General features: G+C 42.0%; 1 protein-coding gene across 1 annotated transcript in view; it reads right to left on the bottom strand.

The window, feature by feature from the left end:
- Positions 1-737: 737 nt before the first annotated feature.
- The window catches only part of LOC126272232 (synaptic vesicle glycoprotein 2B-like), a 239,420-nt gene continuing 228,008 nt past the window's right edge, over positions 738-12,149 (bottom strand). The window contains exon 12 of the mRNA XM_049974934.1: positions 738-1,119. Within this exon, the coding sequence (XP_049830891.1) occupies positions 1,064-1,119 (56 nt within the window). The 3' untranslated portion in view covers positions 738-1,063. The remainder of the gene's footprint in view (positions 1,120-12,149) is intronic.

Raw genomic sequence — 12,149 nt, 5'->3', positions numbered from 1 at the left:
AAAGAAGGGCAGCTCGTTTTGTATTATCTCGAAATAGGGGAGATAGTGTTACAGACATGATACATGAATTGGAGTGGCAATCATTAAAACAAAGGTGTTTTTTGTTGCAACAGGATATTCTCATGAAATTTCAATCACCAGTTTTCTCATCCGATGGCGAAAACATTTTGTTGCCACCCACCTACATATGGAGAAATGATCGTCACAATAAAATAAGAGAAATCAGGGCTAACACAGAAAAATTGAAGTGCTCATTTTTCGCGTGAGCCGTTCGCGAGTGGAACAATAGAGAGACAGCTTGAAGGTGGTTCATTGAACCCCCTGTCAGGCACTTTATTGCGAATAGCAGAGTAATCACGTAGATGTAGATGAGGTACTAGCAGAAGTAAAGTGCTTGGGTAGCTAAGTCAGTAGAGCACTTGCCCACAAAAGGCAAAGGTCCCGGGTTTTAGTTCCTGTCTGGCATACAGTTCTAATCTGCCACAACTTTTCATATCAGTGCAAACTCCACTGCAGAGTGAAAAATTCATCCTGAATAAAAGTTATTGTCAAGATATGAATAAATGATATTTGATGGTGACAAATTCAGTGTGAAACAGAATAAGAATGAGAGGATAATTGGGGAAATGTTGTATCAGGTGACCAAAAAGTGTACAAAACTGTTTTCCTTTCTTGCACACTCCTTGGAGATTTAAACTGTGTGCCAGACTAATATTTAGACCAATGAAAGATAAGGATGAATTTTCAAGTTATGGATTGGCACCACATAGTTTTAATGTGTTAGGCAGGTTCATATTACGCTGCAGTCCACAGCAGTGTAAAAATATAATTCAAATTTTCTTTCTTGCTAATACAAATTCATTCTCATATTTTCACATTTGTTTTCTCAAATTTTTCTAACAATGAAAACAATAAATTTTTTAAATTGGTAGAGAAAACTCCTTGAAACTGCTGGTTATTGTCTGTTTCATTTCACACACAGATTTCTGGTAAATAATGTTGCAGATTGGTGTCTGTTGGAGATCTGCTGTGAACTACCGTGAAGACCGTCAGTCTTGAGGTGCTATTGCAGTGATGCTTTATCTGTATCAGGGAGCAGCAGTGTGACACCAGCACCCACTGCAACAAATTAATGAACAATTCCTAGAAGTGGATATATTATAACTGAAATTTTGTTTTCATCAGATTCTCAACATTTTATAGACTAAGTATTAAATTAAAAGCCTTATTTAATTGAAGAGATAAATGGAGTAGTAAATTAATTGCGCAATTTAACTGAATACAGTACTTAATGCAGAAAATATTAAATGGTGGCTTTATTATGAACATTATATGTGAAACATTTAACAACCTGATCAGTCATCTAACAAATATCCTACTGAATAAAAATAAAATAAAATAAAAATAAAAGTAAAATAAAACTGCACTCAAGAAAACAACAACATTATGTGATAGAATTGCCAGCCAGAACTTACTTTCAGGAGCCAAAATAAAAATAGTACTCATAGGCACATATAAAAAATATGTGACACTTTCCTATTCATCAGAACTTACTGTTCCTTCCTCAGGTAGGGAAGAGGGAGAGGTTGGGAAAGATTAGAAAGGAATTGCACATCCCTCAGACCCCAGACTGAGAGGGAACCACCTGCTCTGAGGACAAGATGTTGCTAATAGTTGGAAGAAAACAAGTCACTCCTGCCTACAAGGAGGGTAGCAGAGGTGATCCACAAAATTGTCATCCACATTATCTGACATCTACATTCTGCAGACGACTGTGAAGTGCGTGGCTGAGGGTACATTCCAGTGTACCAATTGGTATGGTTTCTTACCATTACATTCAAGTATGAAGCACAGGAAGAATGATTGCTTGAATGCCTCTGTACATGCTTTAATTATTCTAATCTTGCACTCATGAGCTCTGTGAGAGTTATATTTAGTGGTCTGTAGTGTATTCCTGGAGTTGTCATTTAAAGTAGGTTCTTGAAACTTGGTTAGTAGACTTTCTCAGGTTAGCTTACACTTATTTTCAGGAGTCTACCAGTTCAGTTTCTTCAAAATATTGGTAACACTCTTCCAAGGGTCAGACAAACCTATGACCATTCATGCCACCTTCTCTGTATACATTCAATATCCCCTGTTAGTCCTATCTGGTACAGGTCCTACACAGTTAAGTAATATTCTACAATGGGTCACACAAGTGATTTGTAAGCGGTGTTCTTTGTGGACTGATTTCACTTCACAAGTATTCTACCAATAAACCAAAGTCTGCCACCTGCTTTGCACACACCTGAGCCTATATGAGCATTTCATTTCATATACCTACAAATTGTTACACCCAAGTATTTGTATGAGTTGTTCAGTTCTGTCTATGACTCACCGATATTTTAGTCAAAGGATACTACATCTTCTCATTTTGTGAAGTACATAATTTTACATTTCTGAACATTTAAAGCAAATTGCCAATCTTTGCACCACTTTGAAATCTTGTCAAGCTCTGACTCAGAATTCAAGAAATGCAGCATGTACCTGACTGACTCGATCCAACGTTTTCAGTATGTCATGTGAGAAAAGTGTGAGTTAGGTTTCACATGATAGATGTTTTAGGAACCCATGCTGGCTGGTGTTGAGGAGGTCTCTCTCTTCGAGACACATCATTACATCTGGGCTCCGTATATGTTCTAAGACTGTACAACAAATCGATGTCAAAGATATTGCGCGGTACTTTTGTAGATCACTTCTTCCCCTTCTTGTAGATGGGTGTGGCCTACTCTTTCTTCCAACTACTGGGCAAAGTTTTTTTTGTGAGAGATCTACAATAAATTATAGTGAGAAGAGTGGCTAACTGAGCCAAAAATCCAGTATAGAACCTTATAGGTATTCCTTTGGGCCCTGGAGTTTTGTTCAATTTTAACAATATCAACTGTTGCTCAGCACGACTGACACTAATACTGATTTCACTCATCTTTTCAGTGGTACAAGGATTAAATTGGGGAAATTCTCCTGGGTTTTCCTTTGTAAAAGAACATTTGAAAACAGAGTTAAGCATTTGAATTAGTCAACTCCTGCAAATACCTACATGTAACAATTTGTAGAGATATGGAAAGGAATGCTCAACAATTGGGGAAAGGATAGACTGCTATTCACTCTGAAAATGACATTTTGAGTTGCAGACAGGCACAGAGAAAGACTGTTACACATTCAGTACCCCCTCCCCCCCTTTCCAGGAGGCTTGCCACTCTTTGGTGAATTTGTTTTTTCTTGGCTACCCTGGGGCACAAGCCTGCAGCATCTTTTCCCTTTCGTGCTGCTTGTCTATCCTCTTGCTATTCTTTTTCCCCTCCCTTGGGGAATATGTTTGGGGTGTTTTTGAGAATGTTCTCCATTTTCCATAGCTGACATAAGAACAGTCTCACCACTATTTTTCATTTCTTTTTTTTTCTTTCTTCATTCACCTTCTCCTATGCTTCCTCCTCTTCGACATTTGAGGCTCCTCTTTTCCTTCTTCCTTCCTGTGCACTCCTGAAGGCTGGCCCACGCACCTGAGGCGTAACAGGTGACTGGGTAACGCGTATTTCTCAGCCCTGGATTGACAGATAGGGTTCGCATGTACCCCGACACAGCCAAGGGCGAGGGAGGGCTGACTGTGTAAGCTGATAACTTCTCAAATTGACAATTGGTCTCTCAGTCAGGTGTTAAGGAGGTGTGAACTGAGGTTTGAAAAATCATCTAAGGCGGTTAGACCCCTGTGAGGGGCACCCCCAGTTAGAAGGAGCATGCCATAGGAGATTCTGACAATCATGGGGGATTTTTTTCACAATGAGCCAATTATCATCTTTCCAGTCCACATCTACAAAACATAAACAGAATGAAACTTCCAATTCAAAGACCCTCCCAGCTCTACCACAGTTCCTTGTGGTTTCACACAATGAAGACAGTCAATCCTTTGCAACAGTAAATCCATTTCTAATTCAGAAAGGTGTTAATGCAATTGCCGGCCCTGTGAAACCTTGCTCTTGTTTACGCAATGGCACTTTGTTTTTGGAGGCTACTTCTGATTCTCAAGCACAACAACTGTGTTGCGCGCAGCTTTGCTTCTCCATGGCTATCCTGTTTGTGTTGAGGCCCACAGAACTCTGAATTCTTCCCATGATGTTATTTACACCAGGCTGCTCAATGGTCTGACCAAGGCAGAAATCCAAACATACCTTTCTGTGGTGTTGTTGCCATCCATCGGGAGATCAAAAATGTAGATGCATCCTTAGAGTCCACATGCACTCTTTTTCTCACCTTTGACAGAGTGGTGCTTCCATTCAAGATCAAAGGAGGCTATTAAGTTATGATAGTCTGACAGTACTCTCTGAATCTGCTACTGGTGTCATTGTTTCAACCACACTCGAATGTCTTGTCAACATCCGGCCAAATGTATTACCTATGGCAGGGGTGCACACGAGGGCAATTGCCTGGCTCCTTCTCCCATCTGTATCAACTGCAATTGAGACAACTGCCTCCTCTTGAAATAGTCCTATCTATCTTGATGAGCGGGCTGTCCAAGAGATGTGGGTAAAGGAAAAAGTGCCTACTCGGTCGCTCATAAGTTGTTGGATAGTTGCAAAACCCTGCATTCTACCATCTGGCACCTACAGTACTGTTCTTGCTAGATCTCCCTCCACGAAGGACATGGCCACGCAGACGTGTGGCCTCAAATTCAGCACCGAGGTTGTGAATTCGCCCATTGTCATAGTAGCATTATCGTCTCCTCGTCCAGCTGTGCAACAAACCACCAAACATTCGCCCCCGGGATGAAGTCACTTGCTACACAATCATCAGTCCAAAAAGGACAGAAAGAATACTCCTGTGAAAACTTCCTATGTCCCTCCAGGCAACAAACGTCAGAGTCATCCCCTGCCAACTGGAAAGGCTCCAAGAGGTCAAACAAAGGCAAACGATCTTCTCCTTCACCGGCTTGGAGATCCTCTACGACGGTGTCGCCACACAATACCCTCGCCCGGCTGACATCTGTGTTGCCAGTGCCCACTGCCACCCGTGTTTCTGGCCTGGACTCCACATATTGATGAAGGGAGAGTGCTGATGCCCCTGTGAATCTCATGGAATAGAAACCTCCAGCCTTTGCACCATGTGGCAGTGAGTCTTTGAAGGCTGGCACTCAGCAGCTGCTGAGGTGACATCCCTTCATTTTTTCCCTCCTCCCCTTTCCTCATTATGGCTCTCCTTCAATGGAATGTTCATGGCCTGTGATCAAATGACGAGGATTTACAGCTGCTCTTAGAATACCTGTGTCTCCTTGTTCTCTGCTTCCAGGAAACAAACTTGCATCTTCATGACTGCTTTGAGCTCTTGAATTTCTTCCCAGTCCGTTGTGACCCCCCCCACCCCCAGGTCAGCATTCCATCTCGTGAGGTAGTCATGCTGCTCATATGGACATATGTGATGACATTAATAGTCAGCCCATCTCCCTGACTATCCACCTTCAAGCTGTTGCCTTTTCCTTCCTCACTTGAACTTTTCCCTTTGTAACGTTTACATCCCTCTACATTCCCCTGTCATTCGATGGCACCAGGACAGACTTCCTCCAGCTTATTGGGCAGTACTTCACCCGTTTCTGCTGCTCAGTGACCTTAACACACATCATCCCCTTTGGGGTTCTCCCAGAACCTGTCAGAGAGGTACCCTCTTGGCTGATCTTCTTAGTCAACTCATCCTCTTCTGCCTTAACACTGGAGCACCCACATTCCTTTCAGACTCCACGCACAATGATTCCCATTTTGACCTATCCTTCTGCACTGTCCAGCTTTCACATCGTCTCGAGTGGTCCATTCTCTCTGACTCATACTGGAGTGACCATTTCCCATGTCCTATCCATTTGCTGACTCCTATCCCACCTGTGTGCACATCCAAATGGCAGCTTACTAAGGCCAACTGGAGGCCTTACTCCTCCCTGGTGACCTCTGATGAACAAGATTTCCTCAGTTGTGATGACAAGGTGGAATATCTTACAAATGTTATCCTTACTGCTGCAGAACATTTCATTCCTTGCACTTCATCATTACCACGCTGCGTCCCAGTCCCTAGGTGGACTGAGGTGTGCTGCGACACAATTTGCATCTGGAGACGAGCTCTCCACATTTTTAGCTGTCATCCTACAATGGCAAACTGCATTTATTATAAACAGTTGCATGCACAGTGTCATCGCATTCTTCAGGATAGCAGAAAAGGTTGCTGGATTTCAGTCACTAGTTCTTTTAACAGTTCTGCTCCCTCTTCCTTCGTGTGGGCCAACCTCTAGCAGCTCTCTGGGACCAAGATCCATTCCCCAATTTCTGGCCTGACAGTAGCAGACAATGTCATAGTGGACCCTGTTGCTATCTCCATGTTGGGCCACTGTTTTGTGGCCACTTTGAGCTCCTCCCACTGTCACCCTGCCTTCCTCCATGGGAAACAAGTGGAGAAGGCTCGTGCAATACCCTTCTCTTCTCAAAATCATGAGTGCCACAATGGGCCTTTACTAAGAGAGAGAGCTAGATCATGCTCTCACTTTATCCCGATACTCTGTCCCAGGGCCAGATGATGTTCACATTCAGTTGTTGCAGCACCCTTCTCTTGCAGGGAATCACTTTCTGCTTCATATGTACAAACACATCTGGGCAATGGGCACATTTCCCAAATGCTGGTGTTTGAAGCCACCATCATACCCACAACTAAGCCTAGTAAGGACCAACACTTTCCTTGCAGCTACTGCCCCATTTCTCTCACCAGCTGTGTTTGCAAGGTGATCGAACACATGATTCATGCCTGGCTGGTATGGTGGCCTGAGTCTCACAATTTACTAACCACTGCACAGTGTGGATTTCAAGTGCAGCATACACTAGACTCTCACTAACCCGGCCCTCAGTAGTCCGGCCTCCCAGTAATCTGGCACACATCCAGAAACATGTGCACAATGAATTATTGTGTGCAACAATGCTTAGTTAAACAATGTTTTATATACTGTATTTGAAATTGTAGCTTTCTTTACAGTTTGGAATCATGTCTTCTAAAAGGAAACACGTTACACTAGACCTCAAGCAGAAACTTGAAATTTTAGATAAGTTAAATTGAGGTTCTTTGCAGAAAGCCATTGCTACTGATTTCAATGTTGGACGAGCAGCTATTTATGACATCAAATAGAAAGAAGATGTTATTTGACAGTACTCAACACAAATGGATAGTGAGTTGGGAAAATGGAAAGTTATGCAAAAGAATGAGAATGAAGAACTGAACGTAGCTGTTTATAGATGATTCATACGACAATGCAGTAAAGGAATTCCAGTCAGAGGCCCAATTATAAAGGAAAAAGCAGCTGCATGTAACCAAGAACTTGGCGGTAGTAAACTGTTGCAGTGAATGAAGGTTGGCTATTGAACTGGAAAAAAATGACATAGCATTCAGCAGCTGACAGCCACTGGGGAAAGTTGCTCAGCTAATGATAAGGATGCTGATGAGTTTGTAAGCAAGATACTGAAGATAACAGAGGAATAAGATTTGACTGCTGATGCCTTGTATAATGCTGATGAAACATTACTCTTTTACAAGATGCTTCCTTCAAAAACATTAGCTGCCAAGAACGAGAAGGAAACTTGTGGTTACAAGCAACAGAAACAGTGTGTAACATTAATGGCATGTTGTAATGCAAATGTGAGTCATAAACTACTGCTTATGGTGATTGGAAAATCTCAACATCCACGTTGTTTTCAACACACTGACATAAACATTCTACCAGTGCAATATTGTGCTCAGAAGAAAGCATGGATAGACAGACAAATATTCTCTTGGTGGTTCCATGAAACTTTTGTACCAGCAATGAGAAAAGAGCTAAAGAAGAAAAATATTCCACTGAAAGATATCTTTATAACTGACAATGCTCTCAGTCATCCTTCAGATGTTTCTCTAAAGTCTGATGGTATACATATACAAACACTCGGTCTCCCAACCAATGTGACAACCCTAATTCAGCCCATGGACCAGGGACTTTTGGAATTAATTAAATGTCATTATCGACATTCACTTCTCATCTCCTTGCTGAAAGAAAGTGAAAACGACTGATGTTGTTTCCCAAGCAGCCAAGGCATGGGATACCACATGGGAGAGCGCTACCATAATGAAGAGCTGGAGAAAATTGTGGCCCAATTTGGAATTATCAATTACTTTGTACACTGATGTGTTCCGCAACCTTCCAGGAGGAGGAGAAATTGATTGATGAAGATGTTACTAAGTGGCTTAATGAGAAAACTGTGATACAGACCAAACTTTAACAGATGAAGAAACAATCAAAAGTGTGCAAGAAAGTAATGATGAACGTGATGAAGAAGAGAACACAGGAGGAGAGAGCATGAAGATTTCTCAGACTGATGGTGCTGAAGCTGCCGAGGTCTTCCTGGAGTACATTATGTAATAACCAGATACATGCAGTACCAATGTAATGCTTGAAAAGCAGTTGCATGATAAAGCATGCCACGGTTGCATATCATCATTGCGACAGTTAAAAATTAGGGATATGTTTCATAGTGAGTGATACAACTGTATAATTATGTACAGTATACACTCAGGAACTAAGTTTTCTTTGAAAATTAATGTATTTTTGGATTTAAAATGACATATTTTGGTTTAATAAAGTACAATACACTATATCCCCTGTGTTCTCAAAACAAATAAAAAACAAAATAAATGAATAAAATAAATTTCAGACTCTCAATAATTCGGCAATTCCGCTAATCCGGCAGCCATTTGTGCCAGGAATGGCTGGATTAGTGAGAGTCTAGTGTACCTCCATATGAGCCCTAATTTCTTGTATCTTATCTTCATGGCCCTTACACACACTGTATGTTGGTGACAGTAGACTCATTCGGCTGTCAGATGCAAATGCTGGGTCTCTTAATTTTCTTTTTAATAGTGTTCCTCAAAAAGAACACTACATTCCTTCCATGGATTCCCATCTGAGTTCCCAAAGCATTCCATAACGCTTATGGGTTGTTCAAAATTACTGGTAACAAATCTAAAAGCATGCCTCTGAACTGCTTTGATGTCTTCCTTTAATCAGACCTGGTATAGATTCCAAACCCTCAGGCAGTTCTCAAGAATATGTCACACCAGCATTCCATATGCAGTCTCCTTTATAGATGAACCACATTTTTCTAAAATTGTTCCCATAAACTGAAGTTGGCCATTTGCATTCCTGACCACAGTTCTGACATGCTCATTCCACTTCATATCACTTTCCAACATTACGCACAGATGTTTAAATGATGTGAGTGTGTCATAATGCTCTAGCCAAACATTACGGGTTTGTTTTTTCTACTGATCCACATTAACTTTTTCCACATTTAGAGCTAGTTACCATTCACTACACCAATCAGAAATTTTGTCTAATTTATCTTGTATCCTTCTACAGTCACTCAACTTCAATACCTTCCCATACATCACATCATCATCAGCAAACAATGGTATCAAACTGCTGCTCACCCTCTCTACCAAATCATTTATGTATATAGCACTTCTTGGGAGGACATGTGCCAATGTCTTTGATGGACACTCACCACAGAGGGCAACATCTTAATTCTGTGACCTGAAAAGTCTTCAAGCCACTGACATAACTGTGAATCTATGCCATATGCTTCTACTTTCATTACCAGCCTCCAATGGGGCACTGTGTCAAGAAATATAGAAGTATGAAATGTGCCTATTGCTCTTCATCCATAGTTCACAGTATATCATATGATGATTTCTAAAACTGTGCTGATACAAGGACATAAGCTTTTTAGTCTCAAGAACATTTATTGTATTCTAACTGAGAATAAGTTCAGAGATTCTGCAGCAAACTGAAGTTAGGGATATCAGTCTGCAGATCTGTTGATTTATCTTTCATGTGTGAGTTTTTTCCAGACACTTGGGGACTTTGTGAGGGATACACGATAAATGCAAGCTAGGTAAGGAGCCAATGCCATAGTGTACTCTTTGTAAAACCAAATTTGTATTCCATCTGATGGTGATTTGTTTGCATTCATATCTTTCAGCTGTTTCTCTGCACAAGGGATGACTATTACTATGTCGTCCACCCTGAAGTCTGTCCGATTGTCAAATGATAGTATGTTTGTATAATTCTCCCATCTGAATGATTTCTTGGAAACGAAATTTTAAGCTTTGCTTTCATTTTCCTATCTTGAACTGCCACACCTGACTGGTCAACAAGTGACTGGATGGAAGCCCTAGACCCACTTCATGATTTTACACAGGAACAGAATTTGCCCAGGTTCTCTGCCAGATTTTTTGCTAAGGTGCAATGGTGGTAGTAGTTGTATGCTTCACACATAGGTCTTTTCACAGATGCATGAATCTCTACTAACCTTTGCTTGTCATCATTTGTGTGTTCTCTTTCAAACCGAGAGTGCAACAGCATCTGCTTCCTCAGCATTTTCTGAATTTCGTTATTTAACCATGGTCACTGTCACTGCAGATATCCCATCCCCAGGTGGTCAGGTGTATGGGAGGATTTTTCTGATGTGGAAGGGATGCCAGCTTCTGAGATGCAGGTGATGTTGGTGATTGGTGGGTTTAATATGGACAGAGGTGCGGATGGAGCCCTCAGAGAGGTGGAGGTCAACATCCAGGTAGATGGCATGCTGGGCTGAGAAGGACCGAGTGAAGTTGATGGGAGAGAAGTTGTTGAGGTTGTGATGGAATAAGGATAGGATGTCCTGGCCCTGAGTCCAGATCATGAAGATGTTATCAATGAATCTGAACCAGATCAGGGATTTGGGGTTTTGGGAGGCCAGGAAGGTTTCCTCTAGATGGCCCATAAACAGGGTGGCACAGGAGCGTGCCATGCAGGTGCCTGTGTCTGCACTGCAGATTTGTTTGTATATTTTTCCTTCAAAGGAGAAGTAGTTGTGTTTTGGATATAGACGGTAAGGTGTATGAGGAATGACGTAGTGGGTTTTGAGTTTTAAGTACATTGCAAGAGGTAGTGTCAGACAGCAGCAAATCCATGGGCATGAGGGATGTTTATGTATAGGGAAGATGCATCAACAGTGATGAATAGGGATCCAAGAGGTAAAGGGATGGGGATGGTGGAGAGCCTGGAAGGGAAATGGTTGGTGTGTCTAATGTGGAGGCTAGGTTTTGGGCAATTGGTTGGATGTGTTGGTCAATGAGGGCCAAAATTCTTTCAGTGGGAGCACAATAACCAGCTACACAGGGGCATCCAAGATTGTTGTTGAGCTTGTGGTTGTTGGGGAGCATGTAGAAGGTGAGTGTGTGGGGTGTGATGGGAGTGAGGTGGGAAATGAATTTGGGGAGAGGTTCTGGCAAGAAGGGGCTAAGGCTTTAAGCAGTGATTGGATGTTAGGTTGGACTTCTGAAATGTGATCAGTCTGGGAGAGTTTTTAAGTGGAGGAGTCAGTCAGTTGGTGGAGGCCTTCCACCAAGTAGTCACTGCAATTCGTGGTGACAGTGATGGAACCTTTGCCTGCAAATAGGGTCATTAGGTCAGAATCTGGTTTGAGGCTGTGCATGACTGTCCTGTCTTCCACTGAAAGTTTGGGACATGGGAAATGATGTGGAGCACAAGTTGGAGGTAAAGAATTCCTGGAAGGTGATCATGGAGTGATTAGATGTAAGAGTGGGAGGGAGATTGTGATGGTTGGATGGCGGTACGAAATGAGAGAGGCAGTGTTCATTGTTTGGATTAGCTTGGGCTTGTTGGAGGGATTAATGGCAAAGAAGTGTTTCTGTTGCAATGACTGGGAAAAGGAGAGTAGGTCTTTGACATGTCCAATATGGTTATACTTGGGTGTAAGGCTGAAGATGAGACCTTTGGATATGACTAAAACTTCTATGTTGCTGAGGATTTTGCTGGGAAGGTTAACAACAATGTTCTGTGATTGTTTCGGCTAGATTTAAAAGAGCACTGAATGGGAGCTTTGAGGGATGTGGCAAGTGGATATGGTCAGCTAGTCTGGGTGCTGTGAGAGATTGTTGAGGAGGGGCACTGTGGGTGGGTCAGGGGTTGGATAATGGTGCCCCAAGGCAGCATTAGGATGTCAGCAGGCTTGATAACTTATGGAGGTGGATCTTGAGTCATATTGTAACATATTGTT

Source organism: Schistocerca gregaria, chromosome 5 (genome assembly GCF_023897955.1).
Source record: "Schistocerca gregaria isolate iqSchGreg1 chromosome 5, iqSchGreg1.2, whole genome shotgun sequence".
Classification (NCBI taxonomy): Eukaryota; Metazoa; Arthropoda; class Insecta; order Orthoptera; family Acrididae; genus Schistocerca; species Schistocerca gregaria.
The sequence above is the reverse complement of the archived record's forward strand: the minus strand, read 5'-3'. Positions and strand labels throughout refer to the sequence as shown.